This window comes from Eptesicus fuscus, chromosome 19, assembly GCF_027574615.1.
Source record: "Eptesicus fuscus isolate TK198812 chromosome 19, DD_ASM_mEF_20220401, whole genome shotgun sequence".
NCBI lineage: Eukaryota > Metazoa > Chordata > Mammalia > Chiroptera > Vespertilionidae > Eptesicus > Eptesicus fuscus.
Genome location: NC_072491.1, coordinates 34,150,092 through 34,173,683, shown reverse-complemented (window position 1 = coordinate 34,173,683; position 23,592 = coordinate 34,150,092). Strand labels below are relative to the sequence as shown.

Below are 23,592 nucleotides of genomic sequence, written 5' to 3'. Positions count from 1 at the left end.
GTGGCTAACTTCAAAACCTGTGCTTTTTGTGCTTCATTGCTTTGGGTCTCTTGGTAAGTCAAACCTGTCCTAGAGGCAGCCTAACACAGACATGCCATGTCCACAGCCATTCTAGCTTAGAGTCACTGACCCACTATTTTTCATACTAGGCCACTGTGGTTGTTAATTCAACATCTGTGGGAGGGATCAGAGGACACAGCTGCCCACTCTCATCAGCTCATCTTCCTCAGACATTGATCTAGTGGGAGGCCAATCAGCCACCTGCCCCAATCAATGCACGCCCCACTCCCACCGGCTACCATCCCAGACTCCCAGGACTCTTAGACAAGTGACCTTGGAAAATTAGTCATGACTCAAACCCATATCTTCTTTTCTTGGGAAATATATACATTTTGTCCTTCTAAACTTAGAAAATCTCATGGGAAGACTATTAACGGCTAATGGGTCACTAAAAATAAGGTTCCAGAATCTTATCCCTGAGGACGTGGGTGGGCTGACGCACTCAGAGATTCTGTGAGCTAGGGGCCTCTAGGCCAGCACTTTCCCTTTGCAGCTGGAAACTGGGTTCAAAGAGGTGACATTACCTAAGATCCTTCATCATGTGGCCCTGCCTTCCTTTCCAGCCTCCTCTCATGCCCCTCCTGCCATCGTCCTTGTTCCAATTATAGCACACAGCCCAGAGCAGAGCAGCTAAATGCAATGGACAAATGGCTTAATGTTTCTGCAGTCCATGTCCTCGTTTTCAAAATAACGATAATTCAACTTTTGGTCCTTCAACACATTTTTATTGAGATTCCATGATATAAGTAACTTTCTAGCCAACCTCATAAGGTTTATGTAAAAATTCATTCATTAGAATTGATTAATGAGGTTTAAATTCCATGTAAAACTTTTAGCCTAGTGAATGCTAAATAGTAAATTCTCTATAAGTTTATTAGCTATTATGAGTATTTTTTATTTCCTTATCTCACCTTTTCTCCTTTGTACATGCTGCCCTGTCTACTTGAAATGGCTCCTCCCAACTTATTCATCCTTCAGGACTCAGATAGCACCTCCTCTGTAAAGCCTTCCCTTCTTCACCTAGGAACGGCTACTGGCTTCCTTCCCCTCCTTTGGGCTCCTTTTGTACCTATAGCAGGTCCTCAACGTCTATTTTGTTCAATGTAGTTTCATTGTAACACTGATGAGATGCCATAAAAACCTAATTCTTATTTACATCAATTAGCCTGTGCTTAATTGGTTTCGTTATATGTGGCTTTGCCACAGTTCCAAGAATCTATCAATGATGTTAAGGGAGGACTTACTGTATATCAGTTGTAGAAATATCCACACTATATTATAATACTCTGTTCTGTATCTGTCTTCCCTGCCCCCCTGTGCACTGAGTTCTTTGAAGTTGAATGAGGACGTTGTCTTATTCACAGAAATTCCTGCAGTTAGCACCATGGCAAGAACAATAGATTCTCCTGAAGAAATGGAAGGGCCTGCCTGAGCTGTTACAGTCCATTGGTTCCCTGATTCCCTGCCCTGTGCTTTCTCTCTATTTTGCTGCTTCTCTGAATCCCTGGGGGGAGGGGGGTCACATGACGCTGATGTCAGGATACTACGGAGCAGCCTGTGCTTCTCAAGAGACCTAGGTCGGCCTGTGTCCAATCAGGAGACAAAATCTACACAGTGACTTAAACAAAAAAGGTCACCAAGAATCACTACACAATGGTTTAAGAGAAAATCTGATACATAAAAGAACTCGAGATGGTACCCTCGATCTAAGGAAAGACAAACACAGAAGACTGTCCCCTCCCCATGGCTGGGGTTCAGATCTCGAGGGAGAAGGTATCGTTGCCACTGAATGGCAGAGAAGTTTGCTGGTCCACAGTCAGGGGGCAAGCAGGAAGCAACCCTCTGTGGTGCAGGTGAGCTGTGACCAATGGGCAGGGACACAGGTGTGCAGAGCAAGAGGGGGCACCATTGTTGGCAAGAGTTCTGGGGCACCCAATGTCTGTATTGGGAGAGCTTCAGGACACAGCCTGGGATGGAGGGAGCAGGCAAGCAGAGGGAATCGGGTGCCAGTGTGGGCAGGGTGCCTAGAGTGCAGTGTCTGTGATCATCAGTCCAGACCAGGCTGCAAGGTCACCAAAGCACCATGCATTCTCCACTCCTGGCCAGTGCAGGGCACCCACACAGCTGACAGTGCAGCCACCAGCCAGCAACAGCCCTAAATCTCCTTCCTCCTGCAATGTCCTTCCCACACCCTCTATAAGACAGCTGGATGCCATGCTCACTGTAAAGGAGAAATGTTAAATGTTAGCCTGTCCATTATGGCAGAATAGGTATTGCAAGATGAATTTGAAGCTGACAGGCAATAAATTGATTACTGTTACAAAGCGCAAATAGCAGTTTCAGGGTGCAATAACTGTTTATGCTAATTGTGGTAAAGTCCATGACATTGGCAGTCAAAAGTGAACAACAGGGGCACTCTAAAGAATAATGAGATAATGCAGGTAAAGGTGTAGCAAAAAATATACTGTCAATATTTTATTCAGTTCCCTTACTGTTATAAAAGTTTGCTATATTCGTTATCTATTGCTGTGTACCAAATTATGCCAAAACCTAGTGGCTTAAAACAGCACATGTTTTTGTCTCACGGTGTCCGTGCTTCAGGAATCCAGGCACAGTCTAATTGGGTCCTGTGTGTCAGTGTCTCGCAAGGCTTCAATCAAGGTGCTGTCTCGGGCCACGGTCTCATCTGAAGGCCCCGTGTGGGTCAGGTCTTCTTCCAAACTCACTGAGACGGTTGTTGGCAGGGCTTAGTTCCTCAAGAACTGTTGGACGGAGGGCCTCAGCTCTTTCATGGTCGTTGGCAGGAGGCTGCTGTCAGTTCCTTCCTACATAGGCCTCCACAGCTGTTTCATCAGAGCATGAGAGAAGCCAAAGAGACTGCAAACAAGACAGGAGTCACGGTCTTCTATATCCTAATTTTGGAGGAGACGCCACAAGAATACCAGCAGGTGGGGTCATTAGAGGTCCTGTCGGAAGTTATCTGCTGCATTGCCTTTGCCTCTCGGTTCTCACGATTTTTCCTTAAGAATATAAAATTAATATATGAAATTATCATTGTTTTTCAATCCCTATTAGAAATCTAAATATGTTATTCTGGTTAGATAACATATTTTAAACAGCTTTGACCATGAGGAGCTTAAACCTAAAACCAATTGTAAAAAAACAATCAACAGCAAAAACTGCTTTACAGTTGACCCATTGTCTACCAATCACAAAATCTCCTTCAAGGTAGACAAGTTCAACCATTTGAAACAGATTATGAAATGTGTCAAGTAAATCTAGCCTAATTCCTAAATTAATAATATATATTGCCCAGTCATGCACACTTATCAATTCTTTCTCAAAAGATTGATTACCATTCTGTATTTATAGCTACCCAGTATAATTGATTACAAAGCACTATTTTCATGATGAACGAGCACTTGTTAAGCATTCAGTGATGCTCACTGTACATATACACATGTGGTCTTACATTTCAGCAGTTCACATATGATTTAACCCTGATACGACCAAACACAGATGTGGTAGCAGTAACAGAATCTTTTATCTACTCACAGCACCCTTCCAGGACCAATATTCCTGAAATGATATATTATACAAATGTGAATTCAATAAATATTTGTTAAATGCCTATCATATGCCAGAAACTCCACAAAGCACTAGGAATATAAGACAAAAAACATCCCGCCCCGATAGGACCTATTCTGCAGTGAGAGAGCCAGAGAATAAGTATGTACATGAATAAATAATATTATTACAGATTGTGATGAGTGCTAAGAAGGAAATCAACATGATTATGATAGAACAGAGAAAGGTTAGTTTATATAGGAGATATAGAGTTCAGAATAATGATTACAAGGATGCTCAAGGACATGAGAAAGGCCTTTTTGAGAAGGTGGTATTTGACCCGAATGAGAATGAATTAGACTTCCAAAGAGCAAGGGCAACGTATTCCTCTGTGGCTAAGGGTTACAGTCACTAAGAAACAGAAGAAGAGACTGTGCCTGGTGCATGACAGTGAAGTGGGGGAGAATATAAGCTCGAAGAGGTAGGCAGAGGCCCCATCATGCAGGGCCATATGGGCCAGAGAAAGGATTTTAGATTTAAGTATAGAAGTGATATAAACTTATTTATATTATTTAAATCTCCCTGACTGCCTTGTAGCAAATGGACAGGGTTTGAAGAGGCAGGAGCAGAGAGGAAGCTGTCGCAGGGCGACCGGTGCCATATGATAGTGGCTCAGACAAGACTTGTGGCAATGGAACTGGGAGGAAGTGAGTGGTTTCAAAAAATGTATCTGAGGGGTTAGAGGTGAATGGTGAGGGAAAAGGAGGAGTCGGGGCTGATTCCAGGTTGGGGCCTGAGCATTTACTGGGACTGAGCAGAGTGGAGTTCTGGCAGAACAGTGGCTTGTGGGGTTGGGGAGCGCTGTTTTCAATGTTCAGTGTTTACTCATCAAGTGGAGATGTTAGCAGTGAGATTTATAAGGTTGTAGCTCAAGGTGGAAAAATGTGGCTGGAAATATCAGTTCTAATGTAATTTCTAATGTAATCAGCAAATAGGTGGTATTCCAAACTATGAGAGCAGATGGGATACCTGAAGACAGATTGTAGATACAGAAGACAAGAGTGCCCAGAAGCAAGCCCTGAGGTATTGAGTCATTGAAAGACATTGATAGTGGAGGAGGAGGAGCAATTAGCAAAGGAAATTGAACCAGAGGAAAACCAGGTGGGTGGAAAACTGGGCGGGCAGAGTCAGGAAATGCAGAAGTAGGGGGGCGGCATTTTAAGTAAAATGTAACTATATCAAACGCTGCTGACCTAAACCCTGAGAACTGTCCTTCACAATTGGCAGGCAGGAGGTTGTCAATGACCTAGCATAGGAAGTTGTCCTGCCATGGTATAGACGGAAGTCAAAGCTGAGTAGACAGAAGAGTAAATCAAGGGTAAGAAAGTGAAAGCAATGGTAGACACCTGGTACGAGAAGTATTGGGAAGTGAACGGAAACCTTGACTTGATGACAATGCCTTAAATCTTTGAACAACTCAGAGCATCCAATAGAGCTTTTTCAAATAGTAAATGGAGATCATATTAGCCAGGGTTCCTCAGAGAAGCAGAATCAATAGGAGATATATATGTATGGATATGTAGAAAGATATTTGAGGGAGTGGCCACAGGATTATAGAGGGGAATTCCACAGTCTGCTGTCTGCAAGCTGGAGGCCCAGAAAAGCCAGTGGTGGAGTCCCAGTCCAACCCAAAAGCTTGGGAACCAGTGGGGGATTGAGGTGTGACGGCCTGAGAACCAGGAGCACTGATATCCCGGGCAGGAGATGTTGATGTGCCTCTGTCTCTGTCTCATCTCCCTCCCCATTCTCTCTGTCTCTCTGACTTGTACAACTCGAGTCCATAAGGCTTCCATTTGCCATGTTCTCCATCACCTCTTCTATTGCCCTTCCCCTCATTGAGGTTAGAAGTCAGCTGTCATAGCTGATTTTGCCTGATAAAGATTTAGACCACAGGTGACCTACCTCATTTTTCTGGTTATACAGCTGACTCGAACAGTGTGGGGGTGCGGTGAGCCAACCCCTGGGCAGTAGGAAATCTGCATATAACTTTTTGAAGCATAGTAACCTCCATCTTGGGTAAAAACTGCTGTTTAAAATTTTAACCCTGCTATTCTGGCTTCTGTGAACATTTGCTTGCTTAAATAATAAGGAAAAATAAGACTACTCCCCATTCCAGAGAGGCCATAAACTATGCCCCAGACAGAGTTGTCAGTGCTGGTGCCAGGCCAGGCCTTGAGATATGGTCTCACGGCCTTGTCCTAGAACACAGGACTTTTTCTCAGAAGGTCCGGAAGTCTCATTCCAAATTTGGAAAACAAAGAGCTGAAAAACGTATAAATAAGGAAAACTTCCACCATATTGGGCCCCAGAATTTGAGAAGCAAGATTTCCTCTGGGTCCGCTAGCACTAGTAAAATGAACAGGACTCCAAATAAATTTGGCTTATTGATTAAGGTGTCTTCTGATTTACAATATAACACTTTGACTCTAGAGTCTGGTTTTGGCAGATTCAACAAACAATGATTGGGAAACAGTATTTTCCATCCTTGGTTAGGAATCTGTGGTTGGGAATGCAAAAATAGTTTTCAATCCCTGGCTGACTGAATCCAGCAGATGCAAAACCCAAGGATAGAAAGGGCCATTTTAATTTTTAAAATCCACATAAGAGTGCACCAGCGCAATTCAAATCCTGCTGTTCAAGGGTCAAACTTCTCTTGTTTAAACTTCTCTACTTGCATCTTTGCAGATAAATTTAAACTCATTTAGTGTAAATTTGGAAGATACGAAAGAGCATCTTTAGAATCATTTGTTTGGAAGGTTACACATGGGCATATACTCCGAACGACTCAGTGGCTTGTTTCAATTCACTTTATTTATCATTGCCCCCGAACTATTGCTGTTGTTGCAAACTTTAAATATTTTTCCTGTTTCATATAAATTCAACTTTCCAGAGTTGGGGCCATGAAGCAGATTATTGCCACCATTATGTAACATTGCACGAATACAAAAAGATGTACCAATGTAAAATGGAAGATCATTTCAAACCAGGGACTAAGGAGGCCTGTCACAATAGGAAAATCAGTTAGTCATTCTATCTCCTTAGAGAAATTTGCTAATAACATTTCTTTTTTTAAAATATATTTTTATTGATTTCAGAGAGGAAGGGAGAGGGAGAGAGAGATAGAAACATCAATGAAGAGAGAGAATCATTGATTGGCTGCCCCCTGCCCCCCACTGGGGATTGAGTCCACAGTCCTGGCATGTGCCCTTGACCGAAATCGAACCTGGGGCTCTTCAGTCTGCAGGCTGACACTCTATCCACTGAGCCAAACCGTCTAGGGCTAGTAACATTTCTAATTAGAGCGATCACAAATGTTTCTTCATGCTTCTTTGAAAAATCGTTCCTAAACACCCTAGCCAGGAAGAAAAAAAAAAATGCTTCAAAGGCTAATTTACTATCTAAGTTATTCTACTTTACCTTTTCCTCTCAAATATGGGAACTTAAGCCTACTCCAGTTACACACATTAATGCCACATTTTCTGATGAAAACAATCACTTGTTACATATAAGCAAAAGTAAATATTCATTTCTTCTGCTGTTTATAAGATTTACATTTTTTTCTTTGGATTTAGGGCAGTATAAAAACTTGGGTTTATGATTTCTGTTTTGGTCACATCACCTTCCAGTAACAAGTCAGGGCTTCATTGTTAAAAATAATTTGACTGTCCAGAAATATTTATATATGGTATAATATAATATAGTATATATATTTATGTGTGTGGAAATAGATGAGATAGATAGATAGATAGATAGATAGATAGATAGATAGATGTTGAAAGTCCCTGATAACTCCAAATATATACTTTTAAATATTTTCTCTATATACTATTCCATAGTTAACAGAGATCCAGGACACTGAAGAGAATGTTGTCATTAGGATTAGTAGAATTTACTTAGTGTTGTGAAGTAAGACTTATCAGAGAGTGATTCCTTTGCTAAGTAGGCAGGCAATGGGTAATTTGTGAGGGGAAAAGTGTCCTTTTTACACTGTATGAGATGTGGAAGAAGCACCAAGAACCTGCCAGGCCTCAGCTTAGTGGCTCAATCCTATGGGATTTCACCTGCCTTGTTTCAAAGAGAAGATGCTCCCAACTGCCCCGTCTTTCCTTGCACTTTTTAATGCTTCTGGCTACAGAGGACTTCTGTCACCTTGCTTTTGTTTTCCATTGCACAAACCGAGCCTTATTCTTTTGGAGATGCCTTTATTCCCATTGATGCATGCCCCTCTCCACAGCTGTTCCTTCCTCAGGCCTTCACGCCACTATTATCTGTGTCTGGGTTATGCCTATATGCAACTTATTCTATTTTACTATCTTACTTTGTTACATTTCTATCTTGAGTCAACACTCTAAGATGGTGAAAATCTTATCAAATAATGAGGAACAATGGGGATTTTCCCCCAGTTTTATTGAGATATAACTGACATATAATATTGCATTCATTTTATACGTACAACATGATTTTAATATATGTATATATTGCAATATCATTACCACAATAAGTTTAGTTAATGTTCATCACCTCACAAAGTTACATTTATTTCCCCTGTGGTGAGAACTTTTAAGATCTACTCTCTCAGCACCTTTCAAATATACAATACAATATTGTTAACTATAGTCACCATTACATGCCCAGAACTTGTAACAGGAAGTTTGTACCTTCACCCAGTTCCTCATCCCCAACTCCCTGCCACCGGCAACTACCAACTTGTTCTCTGTTTCTACGATTTCATTTTTTTTAAATTCCACATATAAGTGAGATTATACAGTATTTTTCTTTCTCTGTCTGACTTATTGCACTTACCATAATGCCCTCAAAGTCCATCCATGTTGTCACAATGGCAGGCCTTCCCTATTTTTTATTGCTGAATAAAATTACACCATATATATATATATAAAACAAAAAACAACACACATACACACACACACACACACATATCAATACTAATAATGAGATTGATAACTATTAAATTTAGGATGGTGATTTATTAATTTATCCATCAGTGAACAACTATGTTGTTTCCATGTCTTGGCTATTTTACATAATGATGCAATGAACATAGGAGTACAGATATATCTTCAAGAAAGCGGTTTCATTTTCTTCAGATATATAACCAGAATAGAACTGCTGTATCATATGCTCTTTTTATTTTTAATTTTTTGGGGGAATTTCTGTACTGTTTTCCATAGTGGCTGCACCAATTTACATTCCCACCAACATTACACAAGGGTTCCCTTTTCTTCACATCTTTCGCCAACACTTGTTATCAGTTGTCTATTTGATGACAGCCATTCTAAGAGGTGTGAGACGATATTGCATTGTGGTTTTGATTTGCATTTCCCTGGTGATAGAGATGCTGAGCACCTTTTCATGTACCTGTTGGCAATTTGTATGTATTTTTTGGAAAATGTTTAATCGATTTCTCCACCCATTATTCAATAACAACATGACTTTTTAAACACTGCTGGTATGAATATAAACAATGACAACAAACTCTAAAAACAATTTGACAAAATCTAGTGACACTGAAAAAGTTCATACCCTAAAACCAGTAATCCACTCCCAAATATGTGCCCTAGAGAAAACTCATCTATATCTACAAGGAGACATGCATGAGAATGTTCAAAGCAATCTAATCTCTAATAGCAAAATAAAATAACCTAAATATCCATTAAGAAGATAATGGATTTTAAAAATTGCAATGTAGGCTTATGTAAGAGTAAAAATCAGTGGATAAAGCTATCTGTATCAAAATGGATGAATCTCACAAATATAATGTTGAACCATAAAAAAAGCAAGCTACAGAGAAAAATGCAGTATAATGATATTTCTGTAAAGTTTACCAATAGGCAACACAATACTAATAATGAGATTGATAACTATTAAATTTAGGATGGTGATATCCTATTGGAAACAGAAGGATGTGATCATGGAAGAGTAAAGAGGAGACTATATATATTGGTGTAGACATAAAAAACATCCAAACCTGTAGAGAATTGTGATGAGTTTATTTGAGCCAAACTGATGAAAACTGGCAAAGAAGCAAAATCTCAATAGATTGAGAAAATGCTCCAGAGAATGGCATTTTTAGAGCTTATTTTGTACATTAGAATAAAAGGAGGAGACGTAAGAAGGGTTGCATGAAATCCATTGGTGGTAGATTAAGGTGGAAAAAAGCAAAACAGGGAAATCTCTGAGATCAAATAAAAAGAAAATTGGAGAGACACACTTTTACATGTGTGGTACAGGATTGTTAACACGTACGGAACGTAGAGATGGTCTGCAGGGAACAAGAGAACAGTTAAGGGTTCTGTGGTCTCCTGTTCTGGCGCCTTGAAGGCTCTGAACAAGAAGATTACTGTGACATCTCAAAGGTATGTAATCTTAGATGCCAAAAGATAATAGACAGGCTCATTTATGGTAAAGAAGGACCTTTGTCAAGGAAGCCACAGGCCTAGGATGTGACTACCTGCCATGACTCACTTTTATGTTCAGATCATCCTATGTGGTTACTTTCGGTCTCAGTTTGTAAGGCCCACCATGAAGGCCTCCCCTGAGCTTGTCAGGTTTAGTATGTGGTCCCTTTTTCATCCACACTGGTTTTTTAATCCAAGTTATTAAATACATGAGTGTATTGTATTACAACAAAAAAGCAAATTTCACGCCACTGATGAAATGAAGCTATTATAATCTTGAAGATTTCGGGCATATGGGTAAATCAGGTATAAACTTCATTCATCAACAAGAAAAAAGATAGCTAGTGGATACGGGAGGGGAAGAAAGGAGGAAAATCACTGTACAAAAAATGATAGTCCCAAATACAAAATCTGCATGATTTTAAACTGATTCCTATGTAGGAAAAAGTAACTGTGCTTGACCTTGTCCCTTGGGACAGAATGTGTGTCACAAACCTTGACTCTGTGGAAATCCTGGTCCCTGGCTGAAGCTGGGAAGCTGATGGAAACAGGAGGCTCAGGGAAGTGTCGACATGCTGACTGCCTCACCTTCCCCAGGGGTGTCAGGAAACACTGTCCAAGACAACATCACAGGTGGCCTTCCTGGCCTCACCTGCAATTGCCTTGAGTCCCTTCCATCTTCTACCCATCCCAAAGCCAGACCCACATGTGACAGGTTTTCGTGGCAGATCTCTTACCAAGTTGTAACGAGGAGGGAATGAGACTGAAGCCATTCAGAGGCTTTCCTGGGATGGATTGGTGTTTCTCATGTGGTGGCAGGCGGTCTCTCCAACAGGGTAGCCAGATTTCTATACGACTATTCAGGGCTCCCAAATGTAAAACCAGAAGCTTCCAGATGTTCTTAGGCTTAGACCCATTTAGGCAAATGTCACTTGCACGGCCTTCTGTTGTTAAGCAGTCACAGGGTAGGGCAGATTCTAGAGGAAAATAAACTCTACCTCGAAATTCTAAGGGAAGGTAAACTCTACCTCCCAATCGACCATGTTTTATCCACTCCAAATAGACATATTGGAGATGTACCTAAGGGAGCATTTCCTCCCAGGTATATAACTTGGCACATGGACTTGATCGGCAAAGATTTGGGCAGTGGTGATCTGGGAGAATCATCTGAGCTGTTTGCTAGTGCTGGGCCCTTGCTAGAACAATGCATTTCATTAAGAACAGATTCTACTGCTGCTATTTTATGCACACACATTTTCACGGACTCGTTTCCTGGGATAACAATCTTAGCTCTCAAGATTAGCTTCCTGGCACAGGGGGCAGAAAAGGAGGAGGGCAAGGTTTAAAACAGAGATCAAAAACGGAAGATGAAACAACGCAGTTGTTGTTACTGATAAAAAGTGAAGTGTCAAAAGAAACAGAAAGCTAAAACCAAGCACACTGCTAGCTTGTTGCTGAAGAGAACTAAAGGAGACAGGCAGCACTGAATTTTTATAGGATCTATTTCTGGCATGTATTTCACTCACCTGGATGCATCACTTTACCATATTAATGCAGTCCCAGATTCCAAAAGCATTTTCTAAACAAGTGAACTCTGCCACTTGCATTTATATCTTTATGAAACAATCAAGTTGATCAGTGGTTCTTCCATCTAAATGCTTCTGCTAAGAAGCAGAAGAAATGTTTGGTTATACCTCATTAAACAAAATGACATAAAATTAGATGCTTGGGAATACTATCCGACTTGGGCAAAAATTATAGATTATTTTTTAAATATATTTTATTGATTTTTTACAGAGAGGAAGGGAGAGTTAGAAACATCGATAAGAGAGAAACACTGATCAGCCTGATCAGCTGCCTCCTGCACGACCCCCCCCCCCCCCCCACTGGGGATGTGCCTGCAACCAAGGTACATGCCCTTGACCGGAATCGAACCTGGGACCTTTCAGTCCGCAGGCCGACGCTCTCTCCACTGAGCCAAACCAGTCAGGGCTATAGATTATTAATTCATTCAAAATTTTGCATTGACAAGACTCTGCTCCAGGACAAGTGCTGCTTACAATTTCAAAATAAAGCTTATTAAAAAGGGGTAATTCCTAAGAGGGGTTGACACTGTTAAAATTACAAGACCACAGCCAAGGAACAGCACAACTTAGCTGTTTTTCTCTGCTCCACGCTGACCAGACAAAACTCAACACCATCAGTGGTAGAAACTGCCTACAGAGCTGATTTGAGAAGGCCAAATATTCACTCAGAATGTTCTGGAACTGTGCTCTTCCTAATAAGGCAGCTGGATGTCACCATTAGGTTCCCTCTTGAGCTAAGTAAGTAGAGCCTGTTAGAAACATGTCAGCAGGCTTCGGTATTCAGCCACAATCAAGAGTGTTCATCCAACTGTCTTGACCTTTTGACTATGATACTTTCCTATTTACGCAAATACGTGCACCCCAGGGGCCAACTGGCACTGGGTGCAGAAGCTAGCACCAGTTTTCAGGAACAATTGCAAACCTGACATGGTACTGTGCATCTATTCACAAAACACTCGAAACTGTGAAAATATGGTTTACATTTAATTGTACATAAAGGCAAATGGAGAACTCAATTCATTTTAACCCTTTCAGTTCTCCTATCCCACCACATATAATTGAGTGATAGGGATCACACAGTGATTGAAGCCGTGCAGGGGTCTCCAAGAAGCCTGACAAGTACACAGTTGAAGGCAGTGTCCCCCAGAGCAGCTGACCCTGATGACCCAGATTTGCTCTAATGGATCCTCTTGTTTCTTAAATTACAACTGCAATGTTGTCCTTTTCTTATGCCAACATCTGTTATAGGAATGTTGGGGATGATAAGAGAATTGAAGGGAGGCAGACATAAAAAATGCCTCACTTTTTGCATCTGATAAAACTTTTCCTGAATATCAATGAGATGAGAAAGTCTAAGTCAAAATGTTACAATTTAAAAGAAAAACAAAGGCAAAAACCTCAACCAGAACAATGGAAAATACGTATACTCAAACTTCAATAGCTCCCTCTGCTGACACTTTGTGTAATTAAAATTTTTTTTATTTATGTTTGTTTTATTTTGTAAGTATTTAATTAGGAACCACATAGAGCTGGATAGTATAAAAGCCAGTAGATTAAATTCTTCTCACTTTATCTAAAATTGGAAACATTACTCCTGTATCATAACTAATGACCATCTTATGGTCAAACTTTTTCTATGTGGTAGAGGTATTGCTATAATTTAAAGAAGTGATTACATTTCTAAAGCACAAAGTGATATACATGCTTCAATGACAAGGAAACATCCGTCTTTAAAAATTAGAGTAATTTTTTTCAAGAAAGCTTTTAATTTTCCCTTTTCTAGACAATTTTGGTTATGGTAGAGCTAAAAGCCAATAGCTTTGAAAGGCACCCACAGCTGATGCAGAGAAGGAAATAAACATGAGCCAAACCAGGGAAACGAGTTTTTCACAGTGAGGATGCACTGCCAGTACAGAAGGGGGAGGGAAAGCAAAGCTCACACACACTGAAGACTTCAATATGTCAAACAGCATTTTCACTTAATTCTCCAACTATTTCTGAGTGAGGATTTTTGTCATGTAATTTGTTTGGTCAGTCAACAACTAATAGTGGTTTGGGCACTCATTTAGAAGCATTTGGCTTTGAAGTGGGACCTAGAAAATATGGGCTTGAAGTTCTCATCCAGTCACTAACTGGGACTTGGGAAAATCATAGCCTCTCAGCCTGTGTCTTCATCTGACACTGGAAGACTTGACTAAATGACCTCCCTCCCAGGTCCTCTCCAGCACTCTAAACAATCTCAGGGTAAATCACACTCTATTGCCCCACCTTATCCAACTCAGAAAAAAATCTAGTTTAAAGGAGAATGAACAGCAATTTTGTGAGAAAAAAATGGAAGGGAAGAATGGAGGGAGGGAAGGAGGAAGGTGGACCCGTAGGTTACAAGGGAGAAATAGAATATGTAGCCAAATAGAATATGAAAGATGACATAGACATATTACCAGGCAGTCAGCTTGCCCCTTGGTAAAGAAAACGAATAGCTTTTGTTTTTTCAAGCAACAATTAGCAGGACCAACTTTTTTCTCCTCTATGCATCACCAGTTCATAGACTAATTTCTGGTTTCTAAGCAAGGAGGCCACCATTGCAGCACCAATAGCAAAGGCTCCATTCATCACAACTTAAGAAGGGGCTTCTAGGAGTCCATGACTCATCCCACCAGGAGTCACTGAGAACTTTATATGCCAGGCAATGTTTATGTCAATCAAGAAGACAAAGTTCCTTAACCTCGTGAATCTCACACTTTACAAAGACAAGATTATACACAAATAATGTTAGCTAAGTTCTATGAAGAAAACAGAAGAGAAAGAGTGGTAGTATTTAGATATGGTGGTCAGGAACATACTCTCTGAGAAAGCTATTTTAGCAGAGGAGAGCAAATATATTCATTCCCTCCTCCAGGTTTTTCTGTCCTATCTGCCCGATAGGACAGAAAAACCTGGAGGAGGGAATGAATCTGAAGTGTGGGGAGACAGGAAGGCCAGTGTAGCTGAAGAACAGCAAGGCAGAAAGAAGGTGATGTTGATACCGTTGTAATAATCTGGTTATTATTTAACAGGAAAGGAATAAAGGGAAGACTAGATAATATAGGCCTGCCATTTACACAGCTTTGCTAGAAGCTAATTTAACACTCTCCACGTCTGTTCCCCATGATCAGTGGGGGAAGGGATTGGACAAAGGCAGCTTGGATGCATGCCCAGAAAGGTCTGAGTGACATGGGAAGATGCTTACCTGTCAGTCACACCTGGGAGCGAGTCAATGGCCAGAATGGGCATGGCCATTGCAAGTGTTCAAAACCTAAATATTTAAACTCCTGGACAAAGGAGTTCGCCCTCTTGGCTTGCTGTTTTCCAGTAACTCCTGTTGCAGGTGGTGCATTTCCCTGTATTCGCCCATGTGGTCTCTCCCGATTGGTCAGTGCTATGGTAGAGGGCAGATGATCACTGCATCTGGTCCTGATGTCAGCCATGGCATGGCGTCACTTTGTCTGGTTTTGCTGCTTTTCTGGGCCTGGAGTTGAAACACAACTGAGGCCTAGGTGTTATCTCTAGTTAGACTTAAATTCTGTCTCTGTGGTCAACAGACCTGAGGCTTTCTCCCTAATATTATTTGATTGCAGACCATTGTCTTGAGGGCTTGATAATTAAGAGAGTGGACATGCAAGGGAGGAGGCAGGAGGCAGGGTGCTGGATGAGGCCAGTTTGAATCAAAAGGAGAAAAGGTCATTGCCAGGGTGTTTCGCATCTAGAAGGGTTCAGGAATCTGGAGAAAGGGCTCCGTGTAAATTAATGGAGAGACTAGAAATATAAATTTGGAAGGCACTTTGGGGAGCCAGTAACCAAGTTCTCTGAATCTCTGGACCCCTAGCTTTTTATTAACACAAATTGTCCTAAGGCAAAGCATATATACATATCAAAAGGTAAAGTTTGGCATACAGTAGGCATTGTTAGGTTGGGGGAACTGCCCTCAGCTGTCTGGCAGCAGGCAATAATATATGCAGATTTTCAGGTTTGGGGAAATGCTTTCAGCTATTTCAGCAGCAAGTAATAACATGTAGATTTTCAGGTTTGGGGAAATGCTTTCGGCTATTCCAGCAGGCAATGGTATGTATCTTCAGCCCTGCTAAATATAGAAGCCCATCAACCTTTTGAGGACTTCTTGCATTTTATTATGCCCTGCTGGAATTAGCTTCCAGCAGGTCATATTAAAGAAAGCTTCAATGAGGCTATAAGTGGAGAAAAAGGAAGTGAGAGAAAGCTGATTGGGAGGGTGCAGGTTAGGACAGGTAAGGAAGACCAAGGATACAAGCAAACATTTCCCTTCACATGCAAAGTTTCTGCACATAAAGCTCTCACAAATACAAATCAAAACTAATTTTGAGTGTTTAGCCATTCATGTTCTTATTTTTATAGGCAATAAAGCATCAGGTGAAGTAAGGAAATGATACAAAGTTTTTTTTAAAAAGTTCAGTGATAACTAAAAGCCTCTGAATCAATAGATGCCTTGTAATGAGTATGTTGCTTGAGACGTGCACTTGACTTTATGTTAATAGATCAAGAATGAAAGGACTGCTGTGGTCTTCAGGAAGCTGAAAGGGCCACATGTGTATAGCGGAGAGTTGCCGAACAGGACTGACTGCTCAAAAAGTGGCTCAAAGATCTTAAGGATCGCCCTTTACACAGACTGAACACCCAAAAGTCCATTAACAATGTGTGTCCCAGAGGAGAGGTTCCCTAAGGCAGTCTGCAAAGCCAAATTTATATTCAAAGGCACACTAAGACTGCATTCACATTCTCTTGAGTGTACAGTCCAGTTTTTGAGAGGATTACATGCCAATTGACAGTGCAACCATTTGAATGAGAAACATGAAAAGCCAAGTGCTATTTCATGAAACAATAAAAGCTTTAAAAATGTTCAGTTTTAGTTTCCAAGATGGTAAATATCAATAGACATAACCCACATGAACAAAAGCTCTTTGGGTTCCATCATAATTTCTGTGGAACTGGGTCCTGAGACTTAAAAGCTCAAGAACCACAACCCAACCTAATAAATTTGGGATGATTAATATTTCATGTCATATTACATGTATATATTACAAATATGACATTTGTGGGTGGCAATTTCATTATTAATAAATCAGAGGAGTCTATGAAGACTAGAGGGAAACACTCTCACAAATGCAAGTTTCCTTGAGCCTTGTTCACTGTACTTCTTGGTAACCTCCCATCATTGACTCTCCACCCGCATCTTTAGCTGAAGGATATATTTTAAGGTGATGGCTTCCACCACTTTGGTGAACTACTCTTTTCCGGAGTCTCTTCCAGATCTACAGGAGGTATGCATGTTATCAAAATTTAATTTTTCTCTTGGTAATCTGTCTTGTGTTAGTTTATTAATGAAACCAGAGAACTTGAGGGTAGAGGATTTTGTACCACTAGACTTCAAAATTCACTTAAGGGAAGTAGTGGTCATATTTGATCAGATTCAATGAATAAAATACAATTTGAGGTATTCATTACCTACACTCTAAAAATAAAGGATGAAAATTACCAAGTATATTGACTTCCAAAAAAACCATTTGCCATTGCTAGAGTAGGTCATAGCCTTTCAAAATGGCAAAGAACCTTAGGTACATTCTACACCAATGTCCTGGAATTTACTAAGTGCACTAACAACAAAAGAAATGGTCTGTTCCGTATCATTCTACCAGTTAGATGAAAGTCTGGTCTTTCTACTCCTGAATTTAATCTCTTTCCCGACACAGTAATTCCACTCTGGTTATGATGTGTCAGAAATATCCTTTTAAAATATATATGTATTTTTTTAATCCTCATCTGAGGATGAGAGAAACATCAATGTGAAAGAGAAACATCAATGGGCTGCCTCGCTTACTGGCTCGACAGGGATTGAACCTGCAACCCTTTGGTGCAGGAGATGATGCTCCAACTAACTGAGCCACCCAGCTAGGGCTCCCATATTTTAAAATGGCACTTGAATATCTAAATGTATTATATGTATTCTTTGGAAGTGGGGTAGCAGGAAGAAATGCAGAACCCACCAGTGTTATAAACTCTACATACATTTTCCTTGCATACTACGTTTTACAGAAACAATTTACATTTAGTCCCAATGTTGTGCAGGTTAACAAATCGTAGAGTAGATTAATTGAATTTATTTCACTATTTATAAACTAAGCTGTCACTACTAGGTGATATATTGGCGAGTTCTGCTTCTCTCCATTGCACAAAGAGGACTGGGGAAAGACTACATGTACATCAAGATTATGCAATGGTAAGTATGGTGATTTGAAAGCAAACAAGTTTGAATTCATCAGTTAAGTACTAAACCTAGTACTCCTAATCAAAAGAAAGCCAAGTCAGTAAGAAGTATGGTCTCAAATACAAATATAAGTGTACTGATGAGATACAAGCCCTCCCATTGGATGATCAGTAAAAAGGAGGCTTCTGATACTGCAGTGTGGGATACTTGGGGTGGTGCCAGAAAACTCTGCCTTGGTCACAGGCCAACAGTGTTGTATGCATTCAGCAGGTATTGACATCACAAACGTAAACTCTGGTTTTCCCCCATCAGAACAAGTACTTTAGATAACCCTGAAATGACAAATGTATCATCCAGAGTCACCATAATCCTACTGACATAAGCTCTATCTATCCAAAGGATAATGTACAGATCATTAGAAAAGCATTCCTTGGTACCAAGAATGGGGGATCAAGGTTCTTAGACAGCTGGTGATACGACTTCCTATTACATGAAAATAAACAGGCCTCTTTCTCTTTTCCTCTAAGTTTAGTCACGGTATTCGATAAAATCACTTAAATGGGCAACGGTTAGGATAAACTGTTAACCTCCCTTTCTTTAATTCTCCCACTTAAGTGTCCAGCTAAAATGAATGCTATAATCTCTCTGTGTTTGAGAGATCTGTCGGTCAGGAAACCCAGAACAGTGTCTACAACAATGTTGTATTTTCCAGCAGACAGTACATATTTATAAAGATAAAAGAACACAGACATGAGTGAACATTTTTATTGAAACCCTCAAAGATTAAAGAGGACCAAATGGTGAGTTTGGGTACCATAACAGAAAAGCTCACCTAACTGTACCATCATTCACAGGAATGAACAAACCCAAACACGACAAAATTCAAATTCTCATGTAATTGCTACAAGTGAATGTAAATGAACTAATAATCATTTTATCATAACCTTTCTGTAATCATACGAAAAAGGGAATTTACATGGCATAACAAAAGATATGCAAAACTTAATGAAAACACAATTCTCTTTAAATTTCTCAAACTTATTTTTATAGGATGCAGAAAGCACTTGAAATGATTAAATGACTTAAGCTGATTCTTTTTTTATTGCAAACCATTTTATCATCAGCTTAACCTCCATGCATGGTATTCAAAAAGAACACAGCTTTTGAATTAGAAAGATCACAAGTTAAAATGAGGAATTAAATACTGAAATTAGGAAAAAGCTGGGGTTTCTTTTGAAAGGAATCTTCAAGTACCAGTAAGTATAGAGACAGAATACTAATTTTGGTTACATTTTCCCCCTTACTGTTAAATATACAAACTATTATACCTTCCAAAATACCCACATAAGGTAACTTTAATAAGAAACATTCAAACCAAATCTTGGAAAAATATTAAGCAAGAAATTTCCCAGGCCCCAATCATGTCTTAATTTGTGATTATTCAAACATTTGATTATGTGTTTCCTGCTATAGAGCCCAGGTTCTCTCCTTTTTGGTCGCTCCAGTTAAACATTCAGTTAGTTGTGCTATTTAGACAACCTGTGATCATTTCATTCAGAGGGAAAACATTTTGCAATATAGTGATAGACCAAGGAGGAAGAGAAAGTAGGTGCTCTGAAGAAATCGTAAATGGAAAAAATAATTACTGATTGAAAAGATAGTTTTTATTTCCAAAGGAATGCTGCACCCATTTCACTTGATATTAGAAATCCAGGTTAAAGGCACTGGGATGTATACCTCACGATGAGCAGACCACTCAATTACATCAGACGTTTCTGAGTCTGCTGTTGCAATCAGCCCACTTGCTGCATGTTTCTGTGACACTTCTTACATAAAAATCAAATGTAAATCAAACAACTTTCAATCCATTTATAATGTAACTAGTTTTATAAAAATATTCAGAGTTGCTAATAAAGCACCAGAAAAAGTGAACCTCAGAGTGAGGACTCAGATCCTTTCTATGAGGTCCCTCTTTATAGTTTTCTCTAATAGGACCTCCAGAGTGACAACAGTCATCTTTGACATGTCCTACCTATATAATCTTAGGGATGTAGAACATTGCTGTGGTTACTATACCCAAATGCCAATTTTTATTATAAATAGTTAAGAGACATGTCACAAGATAAGATTTCATGGCTTACTCTTAAAAAGGTAAAATAGGTGCAACTTTCCTTTAAGAAAGTCTTTATTTTGTAATATACCATTAATATTTTAATGTTCCCTTCAGTAAACACTGATATAACTACAATGGGACTACCAAAGACCTGTGAAATAGCTACGATTATCTACAAATACTGTATTTGATTTCATTTGAATACAGCATTTGCACATTTTAAGAAAACATTGTACAAAAAATTATATAAATGAAAACATCAAAGAAATATCTGCCACTAAATTTTTGAACTGAAGTGATCAAATGTGTAAATGTAAATGAAAAGGTTTCTAAACATGATGTAAACATAAATGGAGTAATGCAAAACACCAAGGTATTCAAATCTACTGTATTGCTATTTTCACCCTTGTATCTTTCTACATAGCTTTCTCCTTTTGGAACAGTAACATAAGGGGCAGTACATTATCTTCATAACCATATGCCATCAGATCAATTAATACAGATGACACATTTAATTATACAAAATCAATTTGTTTCAAGACACAAAATTAATGTTGATATGTAATTAATGAAAAAAATAAGATGTTAAAAAGATAACTATAAGAATACCCAGATATATGCTGTATTCCGTTTATATAGATCTGATCAATAAAACATCAACACATTCACTTAGATACTGATTTAATCCATGGATCAAGGCCATATTTTCAAAGTATTTTAAGGATGCCAGGACACTGCAAAAGCTGGAGAAAAGAGATGAACAGTATATGCTTGCTAAACAAGAACTATGTTTATTTAGCTAGTGAATACCTAGAGTAATAAATGTTTACTTCATGATAGCAATCAGGCTCGCCAACACCCAGAAATAGGAATTAAGGATTTTAAATGTAGTTATAAAGGTCATAAAAAGTCTGATTAGACTGAGGTACATTTACTCAAAATTTTGAGATTCATTAAGTGGTAGCAAACAAAATAATTCCTCAGACAAATGCACATTTTTCAGTTTACATATTATTGGGGGAAGGAGGAGAGAAGAATGTGCATTAACTGGTGAAATCCACCAAGCTGCATATCAATATTCTGTTACACCAAACAATTTAAAGACAAGGAAAATGTTCTAATATAATCTCAGATTATGTTTCATTTGGCTAAAATAGAGCTTAAGATTGCTTTGCCATATTAAAAGTTTACTACAATAATTCTTCACATAAACATTTAGACTTGAACTCCAGGACTAAATATGGCATGATTATTTTGCTTTTAATCTGTCAAATAGCTAAAAATCGACAATTTAAAAACTACAACAAAGAAATGTTGAAGCAATGTGACTCTTACATCATTGAACCACTTCTAATGGTTAACTGTTAGTATTTAACAAATTCAAAGAGTTAATGAATCCTTGCATTCATTCAGTCTTCTGTGCCTTAGCTAGGATGCATAATTACAAAAGACAGCAGATACTGGTAAAAGCTTCAGGACAGAAAGTGCTTGACGAAGTTACAGTTCTCAAGTGTGTTTGGTGAGAATATAAGGGCAGATGCGCTGATGAAAACCATTACAAGAGTCAATTCTGTGTTAAAGAGTTCAAAGATGTCACCTTATGCAGAAAAAAAAAAGCTTTAATAATGTCTTCTTTGACTTATTAGGCATTTCCAGAGTCTACATCATTAGTGTTGTAATTCTAAGAGGACATCTTCATATGGTTATTGTTTGTTTCTATTTCTCTCCTGAAAAATAAAAAACACAAAAAAATGTAACAAAATGCCATCATTTATATAAGATTTAAATTAATATAATGTAAACCATATTCACAAAAAGTTCTTCAAATACTAATTCAAGTAAATAGTTAAAACTGCTTTACTATTACCTCTACACACCATAGTGGGATGATCATCACAAAACACTTCTAAGTAAAAACTACAAACACTTATTTCAGGCCCTCTCTCCACATCCTTATTTTCCCACAGCATTTTGGTTAAGGTGAAGACATTACAATAATGTCTTTCTAGCCTTTTCAAAGAGTTTTTGACAATGAGGTACCAAAGAGACTAAAAGGAGTCTGTAGCAATTTCAAAACTATTTGAAAAGGTAGGGTTAGTAGAAAAGGAAAAGAGTCCTATTAAATTTTCAGTTAATAAAAAGTACTTTGAATCACAAACTTCCTCCATATCATATTTTCACGTTCAGTATAACTTTCCACACATCAAGAAACATTAACACTGATTATTAATTTCTTCTAATAAAGCAGAATCCCCTTGAACAAAAGTTAAACTACGTGATGTTTTCATGTTTATTAACCAAATATATCTACCTATAAAACTTCTTTCAATGAAATGTATTAGTATGTTTGTACCAACTTATTTTAATGTGCAACTCAAGAGATTCTCAAACTTCAGCAACACCAGAATTACCCGGATGGCTTGTGGAAACAGTACTGAGTCCCCAAACTCAGAAGGTGAACAAACGCATGTGCTTGCAGTTCTAACAAATCTTGAACATTTACATAAGTTACACAAATGTATGTCAACTATAATTTAAACATTTTTAAAAATTAAGTCTGTAGTTTAACATTGTTGTACCAATGTTAATTTCTTAGTTTGGATAAATGTAATATGATTATGTAATATAATCTAAAACTAAATAAAGAACATACAAAAACTCGCTACATTATTTTTGCAACAAAATAATTTAATAAAGTTTTTAAAAACCATTAATAAAAAGATAGAAAAATACACCCCCTATATTTATCATATTCAAGTTTAAAAGAAAAAGGTATGCATATTTCAAGAAAAGACAGTTTATAGATGAACAAATGATTGGACTTAAAATATATAATAAATTCAATTCTTCAGGATGCCTTACCAGAAACGAAATCTGCATAGGTTGGCTGACAGGACTGGAAAAATTCATGGTACAGAGCAGAACAAGGACAGTAACAGATGGATAAAACTCCCAGCTGTTCAAAAGCCTATACATTTGTCCAGAGCCATTAAAGTGCTATAATACTGAGACAAGTTTGACATGCACTGTCCCAACAACATGATGGGTCCTTTAGCATTAAGAGAGCAAAAGACAAAAAATGTAAAGAAAACAGACCAATTCTGCACTGTAAAATTAAAAAAAAAAAAATTCATCAGGGGAAAGGACAATCAATAACTATGCTTTGGAGGTTCTGTTTTTGGAAATCAACTCTTCAAACTTTAAACCTATGCTTCCATTTAATTGAGATTGTCACATTCTTGATCCTCCGTATGAGTACACTATAATAAAGAACTGCTTTAAAAGACTCTAGTGCCCTAGTGTGCATTTATAAAATAAAGTAGTATTACAGGTTTGAGAAAATAGATTCAGTCTAATATATAGTGTCAACCAAAGATCAAATAACCTCAAAATGTACCACAAAATGAGAGAGTTGGAAAAAGTTCAAATGGTAAAAAATGGTGAACAGTCATGGTCCAAAATGGTCCAAATGAGAGTAAGAATGTAGTTCTAAGACTTAGGACTAATTCATGT

At 38.6% G+C, this 23,592-nt stretch overlaps 1 protein-coding gene across 8 annotated transcripts in view; it reads right to left on the bottom strand.

Annotated features, from left to right (window-relative positions):
- Positions 1-18,717: 18,717 nt before the first annotated feature.
- Positions 18,718-23,592, bottom strand: part of YTHDF3 (YTH N6-methyladenosine RNA binding protein F3) — a 37,355-nt gene continuing 32,480 nt past the window's right edge. For all 8 annotated transcript variants that reach the window (XM_054708634.1, XM_054708637.1, XM_054708632.1 and 5 more), the window contains one exon: positions 18,718-21,806. In XM_054708634.1, coding sequence (XP_054564609.1) covers positions 21,796-21,806 — 11 coding nt within the window. In that variant the 3' untranslated portion in view covers positions 18,718-21,795. The remainder of the gene's footprint in view (positions 21,807-23,592) is intronic.